This window comes from Sceloporus undulatus, chromosome 6 (assembly GCF_019175285.1).
Source record: "Sceloporus undulatus isolate JIND9_A2432 ecotype Alabama chromosome 6, SceUnd_v1.1, whole genome shotgun sequence".
Lineage (NCBI taxonomy): Eukaryota > Metazoa > Chordata > Lepidosauria > Squamata > Phrynosomatidae > Sceloporus > Sceloporus undulatus.
In genome coordinates, this window is record NC_056527.1 from 108080795 (window position 1) to 108108165 (window position 27371).

Genomic DNA, 27371 nt, shown 5'->3' on the forward strand with positions numbered 1-27371 from the left:
GATCTGCTCTAGGACCCATTTGTCTTTTTGGCTGCCCATAGGATCCTCAGCACTCTTCTCCAGAACCACATCTCAATTGAATTGATTTTCTTCCTATCCACTTTTTCTTGACTATCCAGCTTTCATATCCATACATGGTAATAGGGAAAACAATGGCTTGTATGATTCTCACTTTTGTGCTCAGTTGTATATCTTTGCATTTTATAATCTTTTCTAGTTCTTTCATAGCCACTGGCCCCACCCTTAATCTTCTAATTTCCTGGCTGCAGTCCCCATTTCTATCAATGTTTGATCCCAGGCATGAGAATTCTTTTACTAGTTTTATTTCTTCAAAGTTTAGATTGAATTTCTCAAAATTTTCTGTTGTCATTATTTTTGTTTTATGTTCAACAGTAGGCCTGCCTTTGCACTTTCTTCCTTGATCTTTCTTAGTAGCTGCTCCAGGTCTGGGAAGTTTTCTGCTAGTATTATGGTGTCATCTGTATATCTTAGATTGTTGATTGCATCTCATTGTTGATTAGATTTCACCTGATATTACTTAGCTGTTGTCCATCCAAATACTAACCAGACCTGATCTTACTTAGCTTCCATGATTTCGCAAGATCTGATGCCTTCGGGGTATTTTGGCACTTTATACTAAAATATACTGATATATTTGGTTCCACATCTTTGACTTCTCCCACCACTAAAATAGTCCCATTTAACATACATTTGAAAAGGAACTTGATCCTTGATTCCTACTAAGTAGTTCAAGGTGTGAGACTTGCCCTCATTATCCCTGTTGTTGTTATGTATCTCCAACATATGGTGCTCTTATTATAGATTTTTTTTACAAGATTTGTTTAGAGGGGGTTTGCCATTACCTTCCCTCTAAGGAGGAGAAGGAGGAGAAAGAAAAAGACTTGGCTAAAGTCACCCGTGGGTTTTTATGTCTGAGTGGGGTTTCAGTCTGAAGCTTCCTAGAGTTCTAATCCAAAACTGAACCCACCAAACTATCCTGGATCTCCTTTAATCTTTCCCTGGGCCAATTTGTCATCATGACAACCCAAAAGAATAGGTTAGGTAGAAAGAGGTCATTCCCAAGTGATCCTCATCCAAATGGGGATATTTAAACTCCCTGGTGTAACATGAACCCTCTAGTGTCTGTCAGCTGTTGTGTTAGTTGTTAAGCAGTGCATCATGTTATTGCCTCATTAATTTCTTCTGTTGAATTAATTAACTCCTCACTGGGATTTGATCACTTCAGTACTATGAAAGCCGAATTCTTGTACATTGTGAGATTTAAATGACATATTAATTATCCCTTTAGGGAAAGATCCCTTGCGGCTATGAGGTATTCTCCATAGAGGAAGATACGTGTGATGGCCGAGCTATCATTTATCACATTTTCTATATTAAAAAGGATGGCAGAGATACAGGTGAGTCAATTTGTTACTAATACAAGGGATGTGGAAGTCCACTCATATGGGATTTCAATTATAGTGAAGATGAAAGAGAAGCTCTCTTAATTGAAACAAAGGAGACTTCAGTTTTGTCCAACAGCAAATGGTGTAGGGAGAGAAACCACACTCAGGAGAAGGACATAGCATTGGAAATGACCTGAAAGGTCATATAGTTCCACCTCTACCAATTCAAGAAATCTACTGCTACAGTATTTCTGATAGGTATCCATCCAGCTTCTGCTTAAAAATCTCTAATGAAGGAGTGTCTATCACTTTTCTCAAGCAGTTTGTTGCAACTTCAAACCATCAGAACCTTTCTCTTAACGATTATTGAAAGTTATTTCATTGTAATTTGAAACCAGTGGTTCAGATCAAACAGAAAACCAATTTGTTTATAGTTTTGTTCCATTACCTATGTGAGATATGGATAATAAGATATTCCTTCAAATATTTCCAGATCCCTATTGTGTGTATGTGTGTGCTTGTGTGTATATGAATGAACACATATGCCTTCAAGTTACCTTCAACTTATGGCAACCCCATTAATGTAATAGGGTTTCTTAAGCAAAGGTGGTTTGGCATTGCCTTCCTCTGAAATACAGCCTGCAGCACTTGGTACAGTCTCCCATCCAAGTACTAGCCAGGGCTGACCCTGTCTGATTTCCAAGATGAGATGGGATCTGGTGCCTTCAGGATATTTAGGTCTAACCCTATAGCAAAAAATTATGGTGTAGTTCTAGCCCTGTTGGGAAATACAATAGGGATTGCCCCTTAATTCTCTCCTCTCTAGGGTAAATACACCCTGCTCCTTCAAATTTTCTCATGAGACTAGGGTTTCACCATCATTTTTGCCATCTCCTGCAGGACATGTCCCAGTAGAGACCTGTTTCAACAGTTCTAGCCTTTAAAGTGTTCTAGAGGCACTGTTTGGCCTGATTCAGCAAGATAATTCATGTGCTATTAATAAGCCACGCCTTTGAAAGGGAAGCATTTGAATCCTTTTAATCAAGAGTAAACATTGCTTACAATAGACTAGTTAGGAGCCTAATAAGCAAACTGTCACGTCAGATCAACCCCAAATAGGGCCAAAATGGATGAGCATTCTGTTTCTAATTTGATGCCTCTGAACTTCTCTTTCACACTACACAATTGTAGCACTTTGACCTCATTTTGCAGCCATGGCTTCATCCTATGGAATCCTGGAGTCCAAGGTTTGCTTGAGGTATTTAGTATCCTTTGCTAGAGAGCTCTAGTTTTTATTAAACTACCAGTCCCTGAATTCCACAGGATGCAGCCATGGCAGTTAAAGCGGTATCAAAGTGGTATAATTATGTAGGTTAAGAGATATCTGAGTGTCCACTTCCAGGTACAGCTTGTAAAAATTACTCTACCAAAGCAAGGGCTTTTTGGCTTCACTGGATAGAGTCAGAACAGATTTAAAGGAAAGAGACTTTATGGCTGCAGTGGAGAACTGAAATGTTATGACTTGCTTTACAACTTGTTTTCTGGGCAGGAGAGGTGGAGTTCAGTTTTCTGCCTGTATGAAAACACTCTCCTGGAAACATCCAAAATCACAAGATCCAGATCTGCAGATTTTTATTACTCCAAAGTGTGATATTTTTTGTGCTTTGCAGCTGGCCCAATAAAGGTATTTGGGATTTTCTTGGATTACAGCTCCCAGAAATTCCCAGACAGCATGTTAAAAAGTAAAGATACAGTATCCCATTACTGTTATGGAACAGTACTGTTTCCAAGTGCTGCATTCAGAGCATGATCATGGTGATCCTTTTATTATTTCCCCTGCAGCACATACTTGCAGAAGTATATTACCTTTGTCAGTGAAGTCCCCTTTGGCTAACTATTACAGCTATTAAGTCGCTGGTAGGTAGGTCTATTCCTATTTGATTCTTAAGAAAATTGATTCTTAAGAAAACAAAATAATTGGCCGAAGCATCCTTCCAGAGGTAGTATGCTGAAGAAATAACTGATGAGAAATATGTGGCCCTCCAGATATTGTTGAATGGCAGGTCCTAGCATTCCTTATCATTGTCTATGGGGGCATGGGGCTGCTGGGAGTTGATGTAACAACATCTGAAAGGCCTTCAGAAGCCTTCAACTGACTTAGACAGGGCAATTTCAGTCAATAACTATAACAAGAAAAGTATGCAAGGGATCTTGCAGCATTTTTGAGGCTAACTGAAAGAAAGAAGTTGGTAGCATGAGCTTTTGTAGACTTGAGCTTACTTCCTCAAATGCATGCTTATAAGATCCCTTTGCCTACCGATTATCCAGTTAACACAGCTATGCCTTAGAATTCTATAACCACAAAAATCTAATATTTGAACTCTCATCCTCCGGCTTTTTTTGCAGTTTCCATATCTCTTTATCCTGGGTTTATTCACCTATTCCATATTCTTCTTCATACTGCGTTGCTTCCTGCTGCACTGTGGGAAACTGGAGGTCCTGAATGCAGTCTATGTCTCAGCCAGGTGAGAGACTTGGGTTCTCAGAGAGATGTGTGTGTGAGAGAGACACCGAAGCTGCATCCACACTGCAGCAATGATCTGGTTTGGTATCACTTTCACTACCATGGCTTCATGCCATGGAATTCTGGGAATTGTAGTTTGTTGTGGCACCAGAGCTCTCTGACAGAGAAAGCTAAATGTCTCACAAAACTCCTGTTCTCAGAATTCCATAGCACTCAGCTGTGGCAGTTAAAGTGGTATCAAACTGGAATATTTCTTCAGTGTGGATGCAGCCTGGGTCAAACTTTTTTAGTCGCTTAAGGTGACACAAGGCTCCACTCTGGGCCCCACAACAAACTCCAACTCCCAGAATTCCATAGCCTTGAGCCAGAAAGAATTAAAGCAGTGCCAAAGCAGGTTATTTCTCCAGTGTGGATGCAGCCAGAGAGTGGTGCTAGGGCAGCATCCACATTGCAGTGCAGACACTCGGCCTCGAGGGGTCAGTGTTGCCTCAGCTCCTTGCAGCCCACCTTTCTTCCATTCCCCCCAACAACTAGGCTCCCCCCCCTTTATCCATCAAAGGTCACACCAGGGACACCTGCTCAGCAGGTGGAGGATCAGCTTGTAATACTCCCAGGGGTGTGTGTGTGTGAAAAGAGAGCCCTTAACCCCCATCCTCTTCCTCCTCCTCTGGCCCCAGCTCCATTGGCCCTCTCCCCTTCCTCTCCCTTCTCCGCAGCGCAACCCTGATCCCTGCAAACCAGGGATTATCTTGGGATTAGCCCAAATCGTCCTCCCGGGAGCCTGCCCAGCCAAGGGAGGAGGAGGAGGAGGAGGAGGAGGAGGAAGGGAAGGCGCCTCTCCTGAGCTGCCAGGCACGGAGGGGGTTAAACCCCGCTTAGCCCTGGACCAAAAGGATGCCACCCTCTTTCCTCCTCTCTGTCCTCAGCCGCAGTCTCTGCCTGCGCTAAAGGCTGGGAAGGGGGAAAGGAAGGCGAAACCTTCCCCAGCTCCTCCTCGGCGGGGTTTTTAAGGCCAGGAAAGGCCAGCCCCCAGCCACCTTTTGAATCCCTTCTTGCTCCAGAGACCACCCCCACCTCTCTGCCTCATCTCAGGTCCCCTTCCAACAAACAATGCCAACCTGAACCTTCCCCCTATTCCTCTTCCTCTTCTTCCTCTCTCTCCAGCCTTCATTCCCCTCGGAGGCCGGGCAGAGGCCGCGGTCGCTTTAAGGCCCTTGAAGAGCTGGGCTGACAGCTGCTCTCCTGCCTCTCCCCCCTCTTTCAAGGCTCCCTTCCCCTCCTTCCCTCCCTCCCTCCGTCTGTCTCCCTGTCTGTCTGTCTGTCTGTCTGTGAGCAGATCTGCTTGGGACCAACCCCGCTGCTGCTGCTGCTGCCTCCTCCTCTTTCTCCTCTGCAGCCCCTTCCCCATCCTCTCCCCATATCCCACCCCACCCCACCCCACCCTCGGGGACCATGATCCTGCTTCGAGGGTGCTGCTGCTGCCGCTTGGAGGGTCCCCAGCCCCGCTGACCCCCAGGCCCTTCCTTCTTTCCTTCCTCCTTTCCCTCCCTCTTTCCCCGGGCCTCCCCCCGACCCAAACCCAACCCCAGGCCCGCCATAGCGCGATGTTTCACGCCTTGGTTGCAGGGGGCATTGTCTTCCCCGGCCTCTTCTTGTTGTCCAAGCACGGCCTCAAGTGGTTGCCGGGGCTGCGATGGGAGGAGGCCGACGCCGTCATCGTCTCCGCCAGGTAACACAAATAGGGGATGAAAAAGGGGGTGCTGCTGTTATTTAGGGGGAAGGGAGGGAGAGAAGGGGAGATAGGAGGAGGAGAGGCCCATCCACCATCCCCAGAGATGGGCCTGGAGTGGGGGGTATTACCACAACTGCATTAAGCCTAGGCTGCATCCACACTGGAGAAATAACCCGGTTTAGCACCGCTTTAAGTCTTTTCTGTCTCAAGGCTATGGAATTCTGGGAATTGGAGTTTGTTGTGGGCCCAGAGCGCCGCTCCGCTCCGGGCCCCACAACAAACTCCAACTCCCAGAATTCCATAGCCTTGAGACAGAAAAGAGTTAAAACGGATTATTTCTCCAGTGTGGATGCAGCCATATACGATGGAGATTGGTCTTGTTAGCCTGGCCACTGACAAGCAAAGCAAAAGCAGTCGGGTACTGTACAAAGAAAAATACTTGTCTCTTTCTCTTTCTCTTTTTAAAAGGAGGTGTGTGTTTTTAGGTGTGTGTGTGTAAGGTGTGTGTCCCACAGTTTCCCTTGAAAGGGAAATAGCAACAGCAGCCACATTTCTAAGCAGTGTCTTAAGTGGTTTACAACGCGTCAGCCAGTTGCCCCCAACAAGCTGAGTACTCATTTTAGAGCGACCTCCGAAGGATGCCAGGCTGAGTTGACCCCTGGCCAGGATCGAACTCACAACCTTGTGGCTGTGAGTGAGCAGCCGCAGTGCTGGCATTTAAAAAGAGGATGGGTTGGGAAGATGCCAGGTTCTCTTAAGAGCCTCGGTCCCAAGAAAAAGTGGGCCTTGGCGCTCTAGGGGCCCTGTGAAACTGGCAGGGCTCCCCAGTTGCAAACTGCCTTCCTCCACTCTCTATAGCTGGCTTTGTAAGATCCTCCCAGAGGCAGGCAGGGTGGCCAGACTACCCGAGAGACCCCCATCTGGGGGGGGGGGGGGGGGCTGTGGAAAAGAGAACTTCTGAGTTCATATGGAAAGAGTGGGGCTGAAAGCTGGAGAACAAGAACTAAGGCCCAGCTGGGGTGTTTATGTGTAGCGTCCATGGCCCACAGTGGCAACCAGTAGCACTGATAACAGCCCATCCAAGCCCAAGGTTTCCTCTTACTTAGCCAGGCTGTTTGGAGCCCAGCGGTGAAGGTATCAATGAGCTTGGGGATAGGATGAACACCTTTGGCAAGGTCTGGAAGTCGTTGTGAGGTCGAGTGCCTTTGCAGGCCACAGATGGGATCCCTCGGGAGGGGTGCTTGGAACTGTTTAGGAGGGTATCTGCTTGAGGTGTAAAGGCAGTGCTGAGGAATGGGAAAGGGTCCCAAGGGGTCAGATGAGACTGGGCTGGCTTTCTTCACTTACATCACTTACCATGGCAGCATGCAAGTGGTCTCTGCTGTATTGGCTATCTCTGGGGATTACTGGTCAGCAGTACTAGACTAAGGTGGTCAAGGAGCAGTTAGGGCTTGGACTGGACACAAAGGTGTTTGAGCAAGTTTGAAGAATGACCCAGTAGACCCAAAGAGGTTTCTAAGGAGCCTTTGGTGAATTTGAGGCCCTGCAGAAATGAACTGGCAGTTGGGGCTTTGATAGTCTGAGGGATGAATAGAGTATCTGCAGCCCCACTAACTTACTTTGCTTCTACTTCCCTGCCCTCTCACAACAGACTTGTTTCTTCAGTCCAAGCCATCATGGCTTCCACGGTCGGCTACATTGTCTCCTCATCCTGCAAGCACATTATCGACGACCAGTAAGTCAGCATTTACAGAGTGTGTGTGTGTGGCTGGGCCAAGGCTGCAGTGCAGTAATAAACCTCTTCTCCCAACCTCCACCCCTTTCCCAATCTCACTTGTCCCTGTGTAGCCCAGCCAGCATGTTGGCAAGGTCACACTTGTGAGAAACCTGACACCTGCACCAAATTTAGAAACAGAATGACAGTGACACGTTATGGGCAGATGTGTGGCCAAGGGTAGGACCACTCCATGCCAGGGATGGGAACTTGCGGTGTGATGGGTGAATTTCTCCAGCAGGAGGCACCACTGCAGGGAAAGGGAAATCAGTGGCTTGTGAGAAGAGAGAAAGGGGGAGAAGTCACTTTTGTTTTCCTTTTTTGTCCTCAGAGAAGTATTGAGAGGGGGAGAGGAGGGCAAAAACAGGGTCTTTGAACAGTTTGTTCCTGCTTATCCAACAATAACGTGGGTAAGAACAGGTAAAAAGTGAAATGCAAGGGCTGAACCTGAGGTATCCTATCCTTTTGGAAACTGAGCGCTGTCCATGGTGCTGTAGAAACAGAAGGTTCTTGGGCGGCTTTTTTCAGAACCATGGACAGTTCCCTCAACAACCTGTCCTCGAGGTCCCATACTTTCAATGGAGGAAGGGATTTCCTGTTCCTGTGCTGGAAAGAGCTGGCGCAGGGAGGAGGGGACCAGTCCCATTGGATTCTGGGAGAGCTGCCAGACCTCAGTCTCTGCAGAATCCAATCTGGCACTAGGGCAACTCTGCAGGACAAGTCCCGATTATTAACACAGCAGGATTCCCTAAAAGCTCTGAGGAAAGAAGTTGGAAAGACATGAGCAGGACAGTTTTGTGTGAGAGAACTGCCCCTTTCCACCTGCTGACTCTTCCTCTCTTTTGTCACCAGATAGTTTTGTTTCATCCTAATGAACTGAGCTGGGATTAGTTCCCTGTCCATGAGTCTCACTAGATGGTTCACGTATGCTAATTCCCCTATAGCAAGGAGGAGTGGAGGGGATTAGACTTTTCCTACAGCAAATCAAGCCCAAACTTTCCCTAGAAGATGACTAAACTGAGACGGTTGTACTTTGACCATATCATGAGAAAAGACAACAGTGCTTGGGAAGGTAAAAGGCAGTAGGAAAAAAGCAAAGGCTGCATTTCAGATGGATGGACTTAATCAAGGAAGCTATGGCTGCCCTGAATCTGAAAGACCTGCAAGAACAGGTGATAGCAGGGTAACTTGGAGGTCTCTCATTCATAGTTGCTGGCAGCTAACAACAGCTGTTTCCACTGCTGGTTTTCATGCTTTGTGGACTCAGAATTAGTTTTGTTAGCCATCCGTGATGATGAATTCTAGGACTCCCTGTTAGGAGGTGAGTTTCCTAGTGGGTTAAATCTGACAGAATCTGAGTTCCTGATTTTCTCCTGATGGATGTGAGCACATTTTGAGTCATTCTGGAAGGGGAATGAGGAGGAGGATGCAGGATGTTTGGACCTTGTTCTCCTTACACCAGAAGTCTCTTGCCAGGAAGCAATGTCAAGTTTCCCTAGCAACATTTCAACTCTTGGGAACTGTTTCCTTGATAGATCCCAAAAGTCTGGGCACCCCACCCCACCCTGATGATTCTGCAGCATGGCAACCACAGCTTGGAAAAGTTACTTTTGGAGGGATTACAGCTTCCAGAGTCCCTTTGTCCATACCAGCTGGAGAGGGAGAATTCTGGGAATTGTCACCCAAAAGATAACTTTTACACATGTAGACACATGCACACGTGCAGAGTGCTTCCCTAACTTCTGCTTAAATCCCACATGCCCCATTTGCTTGGGCACCCAATAGCATCCCATAGACCATAAATCCTGCATAGCACCACAGCAGCCAAGCTCCTTGTCTGGCATTTGGCCTAATCACCTTGCATAGAGCAGAGAGTGCTGTCAGCACAAAATGCCCAGGCAGGCTGCAGAGGCAAGAAAGCTGTGTATGTGTATAAGAGAGGGAAGACAGCAAGAAAGAGAGAAGAGAAATGAGAAGGGAAGTAATAGTGCCACTCTATTCTGCTTTGGTCAGGCCTCACCTGGAACACTGTGTCCAGTTCTGTGCATCACAATTAAAAAAGGATGTTGACAAGCTGGAGCATGCCCAGAGGAGGGCGACCAAAATGTTAAAGGGTCTGGGACCCATACCTTATGTGAGGAGAGACTTAAGGAGCTGGGCATGTTTAGCCTGGAGAAGAGAAGGTTAAGAGGTGATATGACAACCCTGTATAAGTATTTGAAGGGGTTTCATATTGAGGATGGAGCAAGCTTGTTTCCTGCTGCTCCAGGGAATAGGACCCAGAACAATGGAGGCAAGCTACAGGAAAAGAGATTCCACCTCAACATTAGGAGGAACTTCCTGACAATGAGAACTATTCGACAGTGGAAAAGGTTGCCACAGAGAGTGGTGGAGTCTCTTTTGGGGGTCTTTAAACAGAGATTGGATGGCCATTTATTGGGGGTGCTTTGATTGTGTCTTCTTGCATGGCAGGGAGTCGGACTGGATCACCCTTGGGGTTTCTTCCAACTCTGATTTTATGATTTTATGGTTCTATGAACCAGGACAGTGGCAGATAGTAAGTCATGGCCCATACTCATTGTGCTATTTGCCTCTCTCTCAGCCTGTTATTTGGTACTTTAAAATGGATTGAGGCCAGAAGCACCTTTAAAAATATCTCAGAATTCATCCTCTATTACCTGCCATAGAATGGGATTAAGTCCAACTTCCTGAACTTATTTACCTTAATCCTATTGCCTTTTTATAGGCCTTGATGGACTGCTAAATAAGTATAAGGTCAAAGGCATGGCACACAGCTGGTAGTAAGTCAAAACATTCTGGGTGTTAAGGAGATTGAGGAGGTTCTGGTGCACAGGAGGTGGGGGTGGGGAAACACAGCAGGGTGTGCCAGGCGTGCCATGGTTGAAAGGTGGTGTTAGGACAAGTTAAGGAGGGAGTGATGCAGCCTGTGTCTTGGATGCAGGAATAGCTAGTGTGTATTGATAATGAGGTGTGCAAATGAGAAACTGAACTGGAAGGAGCCCACAGCTGCAATAACAGGGAGATGGCAGGTAGCGGGGCTAACAGTGGCGTTGGCAGGGAACATAGCCATGGCTGACTCTGCGTTCTCTTTGCCCTTGTGGGTGGAATGCATCAGGAGTTTGTCAATATTGATTGATTGTGGCTTGAGCTTCTTCCAAGGGGTGGGGGGTGGGGCATCCCCTCTGCTCCTCCTCCTCCTCAAACTCCATTCTTTTACAATTCCAATCCCCTCAAGTAACTACTGTAACTGTAACCAGAGGCTGAAAAACATAGTGTTTGGGCTACTACAGTCAGCATGTCTGAGTGATTCTGGGAGCTGTAGTCCAAAATACCCTCCCACCACTCCTCTCCAATATGTAGTTCAAAAACATGCTGAAGGTTTCTGGGCATTGTAATCCTAAACAGTACCTAGTCCAAGCTCTGTTCTCTTCTACCCCTCTGCAGGCACTGGCTGACCTCCATGTATACCCAGTTTGCCGTTCCCTACTTCATCTACGACATCTATGCCATGTTCCTGTGTCATTGGCACAAGTACCGGGTCAAAGGGCACGAGGCAGGCTCAGGAGGGACTCGGACACTGCGCACTGTTGTCCGTACCTACCTGCACAAAGAGTTCCTTATGGTCATCCACCATCTCTTCATGGTGCTGGTTTGCTTTCCTGTGTCCACGGTGAGTAGGACAGGGGGAGGGCAACAAGGAAGAGGAACAATGGGGAAGGGATGGAATCTGTGGGGCAGAGAGGGACACTGTCCATTCAGGATCCTCCCACTTCGCAAATTTCTGTTTCAGCTATGGCGCCAGGGCAAAGGTGATTTCTTCCTGGGCTGTATGTTGATGGCTGAACTTAGCACTCCTTTCGTCTGTCTTGGCAAAGTCCTCATTCTGGTGAGTATGGCCTGATACTCCATGAGTTCTTGGGGTTGGGAGTGGGATTGAGAGCAAAGTTTAGCAGGACTGAGGAAGCCCTCCTGTCTGAGAGAAGAATGGATCATGGAGAAATTTGTATATATAAAAAAAGAAACTCCAGCTCCCCGCATCCCATCCTGATAGAGACATTTAATGCTAGCAGCTACTTTTGGAGGAGAATAAAAGGAACTGGAGGAAGCACTGCTTCAAAAATGGGAAAGGGGTGTGTTATGGTTGCAAAAGGTGGCCTGACTTCCCTCTTCCCTCTCTTTCTTCTTCCCCCCACAGTACAAGCAGCAACACACCCTTCTCCATAAAGTGAATGGGATTATCATGCTGGTTACATTCTTCTACTGTCGAATCCTGCTTTTTCCCTACATGTACTGGGTCTATGGGCAGTATGCTGGCTTGCCCTTTTATCGTGTGCCCTTCTCAATCCCTGCTGAGTACAACTTGGGGTCCGCCATCCTCATGGCACCGCAGATTTACTGGTTCGGCCTTATCTGCCGTGGAGCTTTTCGTGTATACCGGGCCCGGGGTGCCACCAAGGAACAGGTGTTACGAAACGGGCACAGACCAGAGACACAGGCGCTTGACTGATGACTTATCTCCCTATGCCACAGATGGACAGACCACATTTTCCTCTAACTTATTTATTTATTGGGGTACAAGAGGGACTGGATTGATTGGGGTGGGGAGGAGTAGGCTCCTGACGCCAAAGGGGAATTTGGGAGGGGCTGGAAAGGGAGGGGGTCTCCCACAACAGTATTTGGAGGGCACAGAAAACCAAAAGGAAACCCTTGGGTTTAGCATGGGATTCATCTGCCAAAGGCAACCCTCTGGTTTTGCAACAAGTTATCAGTATTTTTTCAGTGTTTTGGGGTTGGGGGACAAAAGTAAGATCCCAAGCCAAACGAAAATACAGGAAATAACTTTTTGGAAACGCACTTTGCCCAGTTGGGTACAAGAAGCCCAAGCACCCAAAACAGAGTATGGTTGATTTATTTTTATGGTCAGGGCTATGGGGAGAAGCGTTGCAAGACAAAACAAAGGTATCCCAAGCTTGTCATGGGCTTTGCCATATATATATGTAAATGCATGGTGAGAAATAGTATATATAGATATATATAGTTATAGTTATAAACTATTTCTCACCATGGAGTTACAATAATGACCCAGAGCAAAGCCTGCTAATTATGGTGAGGAGATTCCACTACTTGGAAAAAAGGGAGCTGCATATAATGGGGTGAGGGGGAAAATAGATAAAGGCTGTGTTATTTCCCCCCCTACTGTTATTTATTGAATTGCAGAATCCTAGCCATTGTTAAGTGGTATAGGAGAAATAGTGTGGGGTTTGAATTTCCCACGCAATCTGATTATTGGAATTATTAGGGTTTTGTCAGTAGCATCATTCATTTTCATAGGCTTGGCCAATAAGGAAAACACCCTGGAACTTTTGGAGGCTGCTAAATACAAGGGATTATCAGTATTACTGAGATGTCACCCATTCAGAATATCCCCAAAATGTATTAAAATAATATTCCCTTGCACTGGTAAATTTGACCAGAAGAATGCTTTTCTAACATATGTATGGTTCCCCTACCTAGCAATAACCAAGCAGGGAGACATCCCTCCCTCCCTCCCTCCCTCCCGTTCTTGCCACCCCTTCTCCTGTTCAGCACATAATCCCATTGCTCTTCTTCCCCTAGAAATCCCCACTCCATAGGGGCAGGGATCCAGCTGTAAATAGGGGGTGGGTGGGGTGTATTTATAATAACCCAAGGTCTGCAAAATATTAAAGGAGCCATTATCTAATGCCAGCTGAGGGCCATTGAGTGTATTTATTGTTCTTCCTCAGCTAAGCTTTCCACCTTCTTCTTCCTGCAAGATTCCTGAACTAGATTTGCTTGCTGTTAAAACCCTCAAATGCCCCATAACCATGTCTCTCAATTTCACCTCCCCTTCAGGTTTCTTTTGTTCATCGGAGTCACACACACGTGTACACAAATACACACATCCTGAGAGTCTTTTATTAAAGTAAAATGATATTGGGAAGAAGCAGAAAGTGGTTGGCTGGAGCGACATTTGACTTCCCCATACTTTAGCCTTTAACTGATTGACCTCTTTGCGAGCCTGAAAGAAAGCGAGGAAAAAGAATTAAATAAAAAATCAGTGGGGTGGAAATAAATAATTACCCCCAGTAGCACTATTAGGCTAGGGCTCTGAGATTCAAGACTGGGGCTTCACCAGGAGGGTTGACCAAACTCAGCAGGGATGGCTTGCTGGTTTTTGAAGTAAGTGAAGCGGTACACTTTACTCTGTTTAAAAAAGGGCCACCATTCCCACCAAAGCCATTCAGTTTGGTGTCTAGAAGGAACACACTATACCACTGAATGCCCTCCAACATGAACAGAGGGAGTGGGGAGATAACTTGTAGTGTACTGCACATGAGGCAGAATGTCACCTACAGTTTTGAGATGATCTGATAGAGGAAGAAAAGCAAGATGAGGATGACAGATCCTATTAGGATATAGCGCAGCAGGCGGGGAAAGTTACCTGTAAGAGACAGAGGAGAAGCCATCTCACTTTTTTTCCTACTGTAAGGAGCAGAGCAAAATAGCTCAAAAATATGGGAACAGAGCTTGAAACTGGTTGGGGGATTTTGGGCATTGTTGTCTGACATAAATTTTTCCAAATTCTACAAAAGAAGTTGACTTTTACAGGATCCTACATTACTACAATCCATCTAGCTTAGTCTTTAGCTGCTCTGCTTAGTCTTAGCTGATGCAAGATTCCCAAAGAAGAATATTTCCCCCAGCTTTAACTGGAGATGGCAGAGTCTGAGCTCAGCACGGATGACATACAAAGCATGTGCACTGAGCTCAAGTTCCACAAATTTTTGGGGGGAGGGGAGAATGAAGTTTGCATCTGAAGTGTGCAAGTTGGGGTGGGAGAAGAATCTCACTTGGGGCAACAAAATCCGGTTGTTCTCCAATGTACTGGTAAATGGCCAGGATCTTCTTTTTGTCCGAGTCAGGATAATCAAACCAAAGCGGCCGACTGGGCGAAGAGTCCGCTGTTTCGCTAGCATCCCCCACACTTTCTGCAGGTGCTGTAGGCCCAAGAAATAATATTTTAAAAAGTACTAATAGTGAGTGTTCCTGTGTTTCAGAAACCATTTTAAAAAATGATATACCAGACGTGAAGAATCTGTGCTCTTTCCCTCCTCCAACTGTTACTGGATTCCACTTTCCATCAGCCCCAGTCTCGCCAGTGGTGAGGGGTGAGATGAGGTGCATTTCAGAGATATCTGCAGAACCACAGATTTCCCCAACCCTGTTATGAATACAAATACAAAATACTTTTATTTTACTTTCATTTTTGAAGAATTTGCCAGGAATTTCATCTTCAAATGAAAGTGAGTTTTTCTTGCAGGTTAGCTTTAACAATGCTTTACAGACATCCTGAGCTTGGAAGCATTGCTTTGTTGAACTACAATTCTCAGAATTCCCCAGCCACAACATAGGCATTCTTTTCCCCATACCCCATCAATTAATGGTCATTGTTATTATTTTATTTACTTATATCTCACCTTTCTCCCATTTCAGGGATTCATGAACCCCTGTTCCATATTCCTTTGCACGGGTGAAAAAATGACAAAGGGTTCCTTGATGCAGGCTGCACTGCAGGGTAGGTATGGAGGACGAAAGCTGGGTAATTTTAACATTATCCAAACCTGATAAGTCCAACTGTTTCCACTACAGTTGCTACTGCTGTGAAAACAGTTCATTGCTTCACCTCACCAAATAGCCTCCCTTGGACCTGCAAACTTACTCCAGATGTGTTGGACTGAAACTCCCATCATCCCAAACGAATGGGCTCATAGTGGCAGTAAGTAATAGGATTTGAAGTCCAACACGTTCTGAGTGGAGTGGAATGATGGAGGATGGCAGTTACATAGTATAGTGCATAAGTGATTTTCAACTGGTTTTAACCTGGATCAGTAAAAGACTGGAATCTCTTCATTCTGCAATTGTGTTGATGCTCCATCTATTCCAAAGAGACTGTGTTCCATATTTTTCCCCACTGGAAACCACAGCAATTAAAGCAGGTAGGGTTAGGGCCATAACCATGGCACAGACCACAACTTGAGTAAATCACTTCTTGCAACTCAAACTCCTCATATCCCCCAGCTGGCATCCTGGAAGTAGTGGTCCCCAAAAGTTAGTTTTTCAAACTGGGAGATAGACACACAGACCTTTGGACAATAAGACAAGATATATAAGCTGTTGGTTAAACTTAAGGTCCATTTTCTCTGCCATGACTGCCAATTGCTCATGTATCCTGCAGAAGTGATTTCTTTCTTACTCAGCGCTGTGCTTTTTATTGCATCTACACTGCAGAATCAATGCGGTTAGACACCATTTAAACTGCCATAGCTGAGTGGACATTACCACAGAAGCCCTGTTCTTGCAGTAATTGCATCAGTTTTTAAGAAAATGGAAACAGAACAGGTTCAGAGCAGCCATTATTGCATGTCTTCACAATCACGCAACTGGAGCAGTTGCTGCCATAGTGTCCTCTTTCTGACTCCCTCTTAACCTCACCTCCTTGTCCTATGTCCTACCCAGCATGCCTTTTGTTCTGTTTTTTAATCCCCCCCCACAGACAATTGTGGAGCTCTGCTACCGCAATATGTTTTTTAAAAAGTGGCAATTAGGCCATTTGGAATTAGTGAGGGGGTATGGGGGAGAGGAGACACTGACACCACGCAACTGCCAATATTGCAACTGTCCCGGCAATACATTACGCACCTGGACCCTCATTGATGGGTTTCCCATCTGAAAAGGGATGCCCTAACTGTGCTTGGGGAATGCAGCAGCTACAGATTGGAGGTAGTGGCAGCATGCCATACGTATTGCCAAAGCTACTTTTTTGGTTCTAATTGCTGTTCAAAAGCTGTGTGTAGTAAACTTCAGTGCTATGGAATTCTGTGATTTGAACTTTTGTGGAATGTTCAGCTTCTCTGGCAAAGAGCTCTGGTGCCACAATGCAGTACAAATCCCAGGATTCCATGGGATGGAGCCATGGCAGTCAAAGCAGTGTATGAATTCTGCAGTGTGGCAGCAGCCTTTGACAGAAAAGGCTGGGTTGAAACTAGAATCTTCTGCATTCGAAGGATATTCTACCGAGCTATGCCTGCTTCTGCCTCATCTGCCTAGGACCCTCCAGATGTGTATGACTGAGGTCTGTCAACCATATTGGCTGCAGCTGAGGGTAGTTGTAGTCCAGCATGTTGGGAAGGTTTGGTATCGTATGTACAGCCGCTGGGATCCAGTTTGAGAGGACATTCTGAAGAGGCAGTTGGAGGCATCCAGGAAGACACTTAGAACTGACAAAGCTTAACATATGATTTAACAGTAACACCTGAACAAAGAATTTTAATAGAAAAGTAATGAAAACTTACAAAATGTTAAAAGTTTAAAAGGAATACCAATGATGATATACTTTTTTCGTTAACAATACTAATCTCTAAAAGATAATCCTCTCTTCCTCCACATTATTATTTACAAAGCCAGACATGTTTTGACCCTAAGTTAACTGGTTAACTGTTATCATTGTTGGTGTCCCTTTCAAGCTTTTAACATTTTGTATGTTTTAATATTGCGTTATTAAATTTGGCTGTTCAGGTTTTATTGTTACAAGCATTTTAGGCCTATGTGTGTGCTGTACTGGTTTAAGCACTGGACTATGACTCTGGAGATCAGGGCTCAATTTCCCACTCAGCCATGGAAACCCACTGGATGATTGTGGGGGAATCACACACTCTCAGTCCCATAAAACCCTGTGATAGGGTCGCCATAAGTAAAAAATGACTTGAAGACACACAACTTTGACTTTATTGTATAGTTATTTCTAATCAACTTACTATTTATCTGCTTTGTTGGTTCCTAAGCTTTGCTTTTTTAATTGCCCAACTGGTGGATCAAGCTTCTTCTCCCTTTTACATATGGCAACTGTGCTCACCTGTCATAAACTGAGAGAAAGTCAGGCTAACCTTTACAAGACTTGTTAAAGCATGCAGAAGCTGGAGTGAGCAGAAATGCCCCATGGTCACTCCAGGCCACCCACACATCTCTATGACATCACAGTGTAAGCCCCTCTATTCCAACCTTGATTCTTCAATATTCAAGATTATTCCCCCCCCCCCTTTAAATGTTTTTATGTGTATTCCCACAAAGTAAGAAAGACCACTCCAAACCTCTCAGGACCCAAGAGAAGAATCAAGAGACTGCATGGAATCAGGTTTATTATATGTTTTCTTTTTCATGTCAAAAAGGCACACTTTTCAGAAGAGACCCAGACAAGAGGGGGAAGGCTTGGCCTGCCCCTGCTTGTCATCTCTAAGGAGTTTATCACATGGAGGCAAATTACGTAAATCCCGTGCAGAAACGGTATTTAAAAGTATGAAAAAAAAAAGACTGCAAAAAGTGCATTGTTTTTCAGACGTTTTTGTTTGAAAGTAAAACTTTCTGAAAGTAAAAAGGAGTGGATTTTGGTGACTTTCCATTCGGGTTAATGTTGTGTTATTTCTCCTTCACACAAACGTCATTTGAAAATCTACCCACTTCTATGGGTTTTTTCTACCGTAGTTTAAATTCAGTTTCTGAATGGGATCCATCCCATGTGATAAACTCCTAAGGCACTTGAAGAAGATTCAGCTGGAAAGCATTCCCTCCAATCTCCGGTCTCTTTCAGGCCTCTGAAGGTTTGGGCATAATGCCCAGCAGCCCTCCTGCAGCTGTGAAGAGGTTGATAGGGGAGGAACCATCTGTGATAAGTGTGGATTGGATGCCCAGGCCTTGGAGTAGTTTTGCCTGTGGGAAAAAAAGGAAAGTGAAATTTTGTCTCCATTGCCTCTTTGTTAACAAAACTGGATTACAAGACTTCCGATTCCCTATTGCTAAATCCAATCTTGGAAATGCTAGATTCTGGCAATTGCACTCCCCTTAAAAAGGAACATTCACAAGCTCTGTTGTTAATGTTCTCAAGGTCTGTTATTCCCCACACATCCCTCAGGTCCTTATGAAGGAAATGAGCTGCTGTATGCCAGCTCAACCAATTTGTCCATCTGGCTCACCATTATCTACTCCAGCTAAGAGCCTCAGGCTGAGATCAGGCTGCAGCTCCTGCTACACTGAAGACTGAATTTGGAGTGTTTGAGGTGCAAAGCACATGCTCTACCATAGGCAATTATACCCCACCCCCCTTTACCAAGGAGGTCCCATTTGGAAGAAGCACCATTTATTTGCTCCCAGTCTGGGTCAACCTCATTGTGTTTCTCACCTGCATCTCAGGCCCGGCCACTGCAATGTCCCGGATTGTGTTGGCTCCCAGGGACTTGATCACAGCTTCAAATTTCCTCACTTCGACGGCAGCCAGTGCTTCAGCCCGGGCCACATCCAAGTCAGCCTGAGCCTTGGAAAAGCGCAGTTCCTGTTCCCGTGCTTGGGCCAAGCGCTGCAGCTCAGATTCCTGCAAAGGATTATGGAAGGGTAACATTGTTAGTGCAGTCATGGGATGCAGTGTGACTGGAACGAAGGGGAAAGCCTGCATTTTGAGTAACATTGTACCTAGGGCGTCTGGGACTAGATGTTAAGATCTGTAAATGGAAAGAAAACACTGGTGCTGTTCCTTAAAACAGCATTGCAATGATTTATGGGGACATTCTGCTTTGATTCATATGATTCCAGTTCTGGAAGAACCTATTTGTGTTACACCATGTCCACTACTGTTCAATGCTTGCTTTGCATGGAAGAGCATCTTTGGATCCAGCCTGCTATCTCTAACATTAAAGATACCTTTTAGCTGAGCTCAAAAAAAGTTACTGTTTGGGATTACAGCTCCCCAAATCCCCCAGCCACCATGACCATTGTGATTCTGGGAGATACAGTCCTCCTCACCCAAAACCAGGAACGCTTTCCAAGCTCTACCTCTTAGCATGGCTGGACCTCTCTAGCCATTGGACTTTTAAAGTTCTTAAGCCCCTTCTGAGAGCAGGTTTTTGTTTATTATACATCATGTTTTTAATTAATACAAAATTACACTAAGACTATGATAATGCCCCAGTACTAGAAATGCCCTAGGGCTAAAAAAAAAACCCACCACAGATAATTTTTTTTATAAAACAGGGAGTGCATAAGACTATTAACAGTCTAGAGGTGCACTTAAAGAAAGCTGAGAGCACTTTGGAAAAATTGCCCCTTTTAGAGTCCCAGAATTCTCCAGTCGCTATGCTGAGGAATTACAGAAGTTGGGACTCCAAAAAAGTAATGATTCCAATCTCTGGAGTGTCAAGGAGTTTAAACAAGTCTGTTGAGAGCTGGGGGGAAGAAAGCTGGTGCCACCTTTCTGAGATGGGTTTGCAGGTGCTCATTTTGAGTAGGGAACAGTGGTTGGAGTCTTAGTGCCTAAAATAGACTGCAAACAGACATGGGAGGAATGGTAAGGACTCACAGTCTCTATAGCAGTTGCTTCTGCCTTCAGTTTGGCCTGCAGGACTGCCCCTTCGCCTTCAATCCGGGCTGCTTCCGCTCGCGACTGGGCCTCAGCTTTAGCTGCCCCAGTACTCTCCACTGCCGTGCTGTGGAAAAAGAAGCACATGGAACAATGGAGCTCATAGGGAAATTGTTTGCCATTGAGTAGACAATGCACAGCTATGCCTGTGGTTGTTCCTTGGGCCTCCATACCATAACCTTACCTGAGTGCTTCCAGTTCCAGCAGGTCCTTCCGGGCCTTTTCAGCCTCAGCCTGGTCGAGGATTTTCTGCCGTTCCAGACGTCCTCTAGCCTCTTGCTCCAACCTCTCTGCCTCATGCCTGAGATGAGGAGGGAAGGGGGAGGCAGTGGAATCAGAGAAGGGGTAAATGAAGGTCAGAACAAGAAAGACAAAACACAGCAGAGATCCATCCATTTCAGAGGCTGTTAAAAGGCATTCCCCAAGGAGAACTGGGAGAAGGAGTAGGTCTCAAGGAGGGGAAAAAAAATCTATGTGTGATGGCAGAGACTGCCAGCAGTTCCTGGTTGAGAAAGACAAGTGAGCAGGATGACTTCAAGATGTGCGCTGAATTTTTTTGAAAACCATAGATTGGGACCATTTAAGAGAGGAGAATTTAGGAGGTTTTGAGCTACAGAGGAGATACACTTGGAAAAGTCTGTCATGCTTGCTGCAATTTCAGAAGCTACAGAGATGGCTGAGTCAAATTTCCAATACTTCTATATGGCTCTGTATAGCTCTTTGCGTCATCCCATGGCTAGCAAAAAGGAAAGCAAGGGATGAGGACTTGTTTTGTTGTTTGCACAATTTCTTGATCAATAGAAAAGGCTACTCCTGAGTTGGTGTCATCAGCACAGTCAGCATTTCCTCTGCCTTGTACTCCCCTTGAGTTCTTACAGTTCTTTCCATCCCTCAATCCAGAAGAGAGAAACCTAGACTGTTTTGCTAACTTCCAGAAGATTCTGCAGATCAAATGAAGGGCCAGAAAGTTATTGTCAGACAGCCGCTCCTGACTCCATCAGCAGCTCTTCTACTCCCTTCCTCTGAAGGAAAGTGCCTGAGATCTAAACTGCAGTAGAGCTTGGAAAGGTTACTTTTTCTACACTCCAGCTCCCAGAATTCCTCAGTCAGCATGGCCATAGTAGTGCCACTGGCCATATTGGCCCAGGGATTCTGAGAGTTGCAATCCAAAGAAGTAACTTCCTTGCTCTTGACTAACATACTGTATTTTATCCCAATCCCTTATTTTATTCCTTTTTCGGTGTGAATTTTAACCTTAAGATGTTTTGGTAGCCATTGTTGGCTGGTAAAGTGAAGTAGAAATTAGTTAATAAATTACACAATTTCTATGAGATTAAAAAATTGCTTGTCTTTGGCACTGAATTTGGATCCTTCAGCAAGAGCATACTTAGCACTAGGTTTTCATCATTTCCAGGACACTCAGCATTTGACATGGTTCCTCCAGGTTCAGGCCAAGTCCAGACTTTGGAAAAGCTAGGGTTTTTTAAATCCAGCTCCCATAATCTCCTCATCATCATACTGACTGCAAGACCTTTCATCCAAAAAACTAACTTTCCAAAGCTCTGGAAGACTTTTAAAAAGACTGGTGTTTCTAGGACTTTTGTAGAAAAGAAAGAGATGCAGCTACTTGACCAAAGAACTCTACTTTTTCAGGCAACATCAATGGGATGGAGGGTAGATCTTGCACCAATACTCCTTTCTGCAGTTATTGTTAACCTGGTTTTATTTTGTGGCTTGCTTCAGATTCTAATGTTGGTGTATTTACTTCTTTTTTAAAATGCTCTTAATTTTCATTGTATGCCACCAAGGGTGCATCTTCACTGTAAGAATAATGCAATTTGACACTACTTAATGTGCTATAGCTCCATCCCATACAATCTAGGGATTGGTAGGTGTTTTTTGTTTGTTTGTTTGTTTTGTATAGAAGGGATTTTAAAGAATGCCTTTAGCCTTTTCTGACAAATTGTGCTGGCGCCCCAACCTAACTACAAATCCCAGAATCCTGTAGGATGGAGCCATGTCTGTTAAAGTGATATCAAATTGCATTATTTCTACCATGGAGGTGGCCCCAAGAGGAATTTGATTATTGGGCAGAACAGTGTGTGTGTGTGTGTGTGTGTGAGAGAGAGAGAGAGAGAGAGAGAGAAAATCCAGTAGAGAGTTTGGCTGTTTCATCCCATCAACCTGCCTAACTCCCTCCCTAAGCTGTTCTGTACCTGGCTGCTGCCTCCTGTGAATTGGTGGTGATCTCAATGGCAAGCTGCACACTGCGCTGGAGGGAGTCTCGGGTTCTCTGGTCCACGGGTTCCACACTCTGGATGTCGATGCTGCTGATGACGAGGCCATTGGGGGCAAAGCGTAAGGAATTGCGCAGGGCCCCTTCCCCATCAAATCCGAACACAGCGGCACAAATCAGGCGGTTTGAGTTCTGGGGACATATATACCAGTAAAACAATAGCACAGATTCTGTTTCTTCTAAGTCAGCACAGTCATGATGCCAAATATACCCTGGAGCCAAAAACAGCTTTAATGACAACGAGTGCATTAGTAGCCAATTTCCCTCTCCAAGCACTAAGCAGTGTTGAGAAAGCCAGTATATTATAGTGGTTAAACTGGGGAAAACCAAGTTCAAATCTCCACTCAGCTATTAAACTCATTGGCTGACCTTATGTCAACCATTCTCTCTCAGCCTAATCCACCTCACAGGGTTGTTGTCAGATAAAATGTCAAGGGTGGCCCGCCATTTATGCTTTAAATGTAATGAAGACATACACTACGTTCAAAAGGCTTACATAGGTTGACTTTCCCTTATCCAAAATGCTTGGGAATAGAGGTGTTTTGGACTTTAGAATACCTGTATTTGCATATGTACATAATGAGATATCTCGGAGATATCTCATTATGTATATATCTAAACAGAAGTCTAAACACAAGTCTAAACACAAACTTCATTTATATTTCATATACACATATCCTGAAGGTAATTATATACAATATTTTAAATAATTTTTTGCATAAAGCAAAGTTTGTGGACACTGAACTATCAGAAAGCAAAGGTGCCACTGTCTCAGCCACCCATGAAAAAAGTGGGTTCCAGAATTCAGGATAAGTGAGACTCAACATCTAATCCTATTTATATGCCAAGGAGAAGATGCTTCAATTCTACACAATTGTCAGAACAGAATACAGTAGGTCTCTCCAAGCCCAAAGTAACTGCCTCTGTCAGCCTTCCCCAGATATGCTGGATGACCACTCCATCAGTCCCAACCAGCATGGCCATTGACTTGCTGGGATTAATGGGATGTATCTCTGAGGTCTAGTTGGGAAATGACAACACACTTTTTGACTACAACTTCCAGAATTCCATAGACAAACTAGCTGAAAAGTTTGGGGTAACTGTAATAAAGAAAAAGTATTTTTTCCAAAGTGTGGGCTTGATATTAAGCCAAGCTACAGACTACAATTAAAAAATAATATTTTTTTGGTAACCTTCAGATAACAGCCTATTTTTTTTTAAAGGGAGTTAAAACAGGGAAGGGAAAGGCAAGCCTGCCCAATTTACATGCTCAAACCAATACATAGCAGGGTGCAGGCTACAATGTGTAAGTTTCAGAGAAAGCTGACCAAACTTGTGGGATAAACATAACTGTCCATGCCCTCTCACAGCCCCTCCTCACCTACCTGCATCCTTCCATCTGGTATAGAGGAACATGAGCCCAAAGAGAGGAAAAGATAAGACAGAGAGACAGAAAAAGATGTGCCTGGTTGTGATCTCTGAGTGACAGAGGTTTGAAGTAAAAAAGGCAAAAGGACTAGAGAGAGATCACCTTATGGAAGTCATCAAATGTGACGGCAGCCACAGCCCCACGGATGCGAGAGGCTAATGTTTTGCAGGCATCACCTACAAAATCTGGGACACTAAACAGGCGAGATGCTTCAGCAGCAGCAGGTATCTCAAAGTGCCTGATGAGAAAACAGGAGCAAACACTTTATAGTCTTCATGACTGTACAAAGAACATAACAGTAGTGTTTATTCAATGTTCAGAAAACCTGCCTGTCTGTCTTGATAGGACTGTTTTCCACTGCTGAGAGCTGGGGGTGGCAAACTGTGGCCATTCAAATGTTGTTGGGACTACAATTCTCATAATCCCTCATTTAGTAAAAGAGATGGGAGTTGCAGACCTGAAACATTTAGAGGGCTACAGTTGCCTACCCCTGAAATACAGAATGGGCTTTGAGGACCCCAAGGTGCTTAGCCTTTGTTGATGGGTGTGTCTCCAACTTTGTGATCTATGTTCTCGTGATGGTATTCATTCCTTTCCTTCTATACTTGCTCATGTATCTATCTGCAATTTTAAATTTATAGCCCACCCTTCACCTAACGGTCCCATGGTGAAATAATTCAGTATTGATAAAATAACATTTAAAAGCAAACAGACCTTAGAACCAATATAAGAAGCTCAAAACACTACCGTAATATGTTAAATACCATGGTCTTATCTTTATTCATCCATTTCCAAAAGCCTGGCTGTGTGTCTTGACTTGCCAAATGAATGTAGACAATGAAAGTGCCATCTACGTTTCTGAGGGAAAGGAATTCCATAACCTCAAGGTTAGCTGATAGAAGAATATCCACTTCCACACACAGAACCTAACTTCTGAAGCTGGTGCTATTGAAATATCTTCATTTCCCGGTATATTAATTTAAAATTCAAATTGCTTCAGGCCAAATGAGGTACGACAGGGAGTCATGTCAGGACTTTCTGGTTTACTTAAAAAGAAGATGGGAATGGTATTGGTTCTACATTTTACAGAAAAGGTGGAAGAGGGGAACTTTACAAAATCTGATACCTATTATTTAGCTATTCCTGGCTGTTTTTAAGCTGTTTTCTTCTAGGCTGTCCCTAATGCAGGAAACAAAGGGGGAAATTATTACTTTTTTTAAAAAAAGGAACTGAGAAGTATAGTTGGTATCTGCTGTGGTTTGGTTGTAGGAGCACCCATGGATACCAAAATCTATGGATGCTCAAGTCCCATGAAATTCAATGGGATAGTAAAATGTGCCCCTTATATAAAAGGACAAAATCAAAGTTTGATGTTTGGAATTTATATATTTTTAAAATATGTTCAGGTTGCGGATGCTTGAATCTGTGGATAAAGAATCCGTGGATATAGGGGGCCAACTGTAAAAGAGAGAAGGCTGAAATATTTGGTAGGCACTGGTTCACATCTGATTTTGGAAGCTAAGCAGGGTCTGGCCTTGTTAGGACTTGGAAGAGAGACTGCCAAGGAACACCAGGTGATATAGAGGACAATGGCAAACTACTTCTGAGTATTCTTTTCCTAAGAAAATCCTATGAAATTAATGGGGTCATTAAAAGTCAACAGGTGACTTAGATGCATACACAAACACACACACACGCACGCACGCAGGCAGGCAGGCAGACAGACAGACAGACATTAATAAGTGTCTGTAAAGGTGAAAAGGAGAGGACAAATTTCCTCCCCTCCACCATATGGTCTTGCCTGTATAAGACTTTATTCCACCACTAATAATCATTTACTCTCAAATCAGAAAATGGGATTTGTGTAATATATATCAAATAACTGTGTCCCCTTTCTTTGTTCTTGTAAAAAGAGAAGAATGAAATGTTGTTAATTAAATTGTAAAATGTTAATAACAACATGGGGTGAATAACAGATTTTTTTTATGGTGGTGGTGGTGGGGTTAACCCCACACTTACTTTATGTGTGAACAGGGCAGTTGCCTGGAGAAACAAAACATTGCTACCCATCACGTCCCACTTGGACCTAAAGGACATCACACATGCAAATGTACCTACATTTCTGTAGCCTATATGAGCACAAAATCAAGTGTCTTGCTTCGCTTAAAAAGGCAATAGAGTATCTGTCATTTTATGTGTATTCCCAGTGCTCCACAAAGTGGCTTATGCCCTCACCACGCTACTATGGTACGATAGCTTCCATGTTGGGGCGCCTCTCTCACCTCCAGCCTCAAAACTTAGTAGCCTCAAAACAGTAGTCTCCAACTCACCAGTTGTAGGCCAGCTGGAGTTGCAAACGGGCATGATCGGCTGTTTCAATAGTGATAATGTCGGTGCAGAAGTCGGGCCCTAGGAGGAGGCAGAGGGCACGGCGGGCATGGGGGCGCTTGGGACGGCCCCCCGACAGACTCAGGACTGTGAACTGCTCATCTGGCCCCAGAAGCACCAGCTCTGGCCCAAAAACCACCCTGAGAAGAAGAAGAGAAACAGAATTAAAATGGCTGAGGTCTACAAATTATGAAAAGTCATGCAGTATCAGCCTGTGATGTCTTTCCTCAAGGGTTAAGACATTTTTACAACACTGAAACAACCAACTAAGGCATGGGTCAGTTCTAACTAAAGTAGACCCAATATACAGTTGGCCTTCTTTATATGCGGATTTTTTATACACGGATTCAAGCATCCACAGCTTCAAAAAATATTCAAAAAAAGGATAAATTTCAAGTATCAAACCTTGATTTTTCCATTTTATTTAAGGGACACCATTTTGCTATGCCATTGCATTTAATGGGACTTGAGCATACACAGATTTTGTTATTCACAGGAGTTCCTGGAACCAAACTCCAGCAGATAACAAGGGTCCACTGTATCAATGGAAGTTATGGAAGTGTTGACTTACCATGTCACGATTCAGTGGGTCATCTCTAGTTAAGATGAACCACTGGGATCATGCCTAACAAATTTCTGATACCATGAAATGTTATTGTCCCACCTCATTAGATGCATGAAGGGCTACCTAGTGTTTTAGGTACATACACAGTACGAACACACAGAATGAATACAATTATAGACTATAAAAGCTCAGAATAAAATAGATTTATTATATTCTTTTCAAGGTATCAGAAGCCACATGGGTGGTTTGCTGCAGCAGATTAAACAGCTAAAACTTCTTGCTTGTTCATAAGATTAAGTTGTGTTGGGCTAAGGTCTCCTGCAGTGTTAATTATATGTTTCCTCCTCTCTTGCCGCTTGTAATTCAGAGCAGTTGTGGAATTAGGAAAATTGCTTCTCATTCAGTTAACATTTGTTGGGGGGTGGTGGTTAAGCTATCATTTTTAAAAATCCCTTTAGAGCAAAATGTCACGGATTTAAAAAATAAAAATAAGAAAAGTAACCACCCCTAGTTTACCACAGAGAACAGAGACTGACTTGTCAAAAAGCAATTCACTGCAGTCATGCTGCACAGAAACAAACAAGCAAAATCTGTGAGAAGTTTTAATTAGAGATATGACAGCTGTAACAAACACTGAATGGTGCTTTTGCCTGTCCCACACTGGACCAGAAGTTACTACAAAATGGAACTACAAATGAGGACTGGTCAAAACAGGATGACAAATGACAACACCAGAATGCAACAGTTTGGCA

The 27371-nt window shown here is 44.4% G+C and overlaps 3 protein-coding genes across 9 annotated transcripts in view; 1 reads left to right on the top strand and 2 right to left on the bottom strand.

Moving 5' to 3' along the window:
• The first annotated feature begins 1215 nt into the window (after positions 1 to 1215).
• Positions 1216 to 13184, top strand: TLCD3B (TLC domain containing 3B). Of its 2 annotated transcripts, XM_042471706.1 has the most exons (6): positions 1216 to 1418; positions 3813 to 3931; positions 7314 to 7397; positions 10902 to 11127; positions 11248 to 11343; positions 11653 to 13184. In XM_042471706.1, exons 1-6 carry the CDS (start codon positions 1362 to 1364, stop codon positions 11962 to 11964), a joined length of 894 nt encoding a protein of 297 aa, XP_042327640.1. In that variant the 5' UTR covers positions 1216 to 1361; the 3' UTR covers positions 11965 to 13184. The 2 variants fall into 2 exon arrangements, with proteins under 2 accessions (XP_042327640.1, XP_042327641.1); XM_042471707.1 differs by lacking the exons at positions 1216 to 1418; positions 3813 to 3931 and adding an exon at positions 4607 to 5659.
• Positions 13185 to 13382: 198 nt separating this feature from the next.
• Positions 13383 to 17572, bottom strand: C6H16orf92 (chromosome 6 C16orf92 homolog). 2 transcript variants are annotated; one of them, XM_042471741.1, is made up of 4 exons: positions 17294 to 17572; positions 14330 to 14700; positions 13833 to 13920; positions 13383 to 13497 (listed from the first exon to the last, which is right to left on the bottom strand). In XM_042471741.1, exons 2-4 carry the CDS (start codon positions 14661 to 14663, stop codon positions 13473 to 13475), a joined length of 447 nt encoding a protein of 148 aa, XP_042327675.1. In that variant the 5' UTR covers positions 14664 to 14700; positions 17294 to 17572; the 3' UTR covers positions 13383 to 13472. The 2 variants fall into 2 exon arrangements, with proteins under 2 accessions (XP_042327675.1, XP_042327674.1); XM_042471740.1 differs by having other exon boundaries at positions 14330 to 14476; positions 14561 to 17572.
• An 84-nt stretch (positions 17573 to 17656) lies between these two features.
• LOC121932716 (major vault protein) overlaps positions 17657 to 27371 on the bottom strand; it is a 35307-nt gene continuing 25592 nt past the window's right edge. For all 5 annotated transcript variants that reach the window (XM_042471636.1, XM_042471633.1, XM_042471635.1 and 2 more), the window contains 7 exons: positions 25997 to 26194; positions 23769 to 23904; positions 22158 to 22369; positions 20126 to 20242; positions 19882 to 20008; positions 18712 to 18900; positions 17657 to 18242 (listed from right to left, as the gene is read on the bottom strand). In XM_042471636.1, the coding sequence (XP_042327570.1) occupies positions 18120 to 18242; positions 18712 to 18900; positions 19882 to 20008; positions 20126 to 20242; positions 22158 to 22369; positions 23769 to 23904; positions 25997 to 26194 (1102 nt within the window). In that variant the 3' untranslated portion in view covers positions 17657 to 18119. The remainder of the gene's footprint in view (positions 18243 to 18711; positions 18901 to 19881; positions 20009 to 20125; positions 20243 to 22157; positions 22370 to 23768; positions 23905 to 25996; positions 26195 to 27371) is intronic.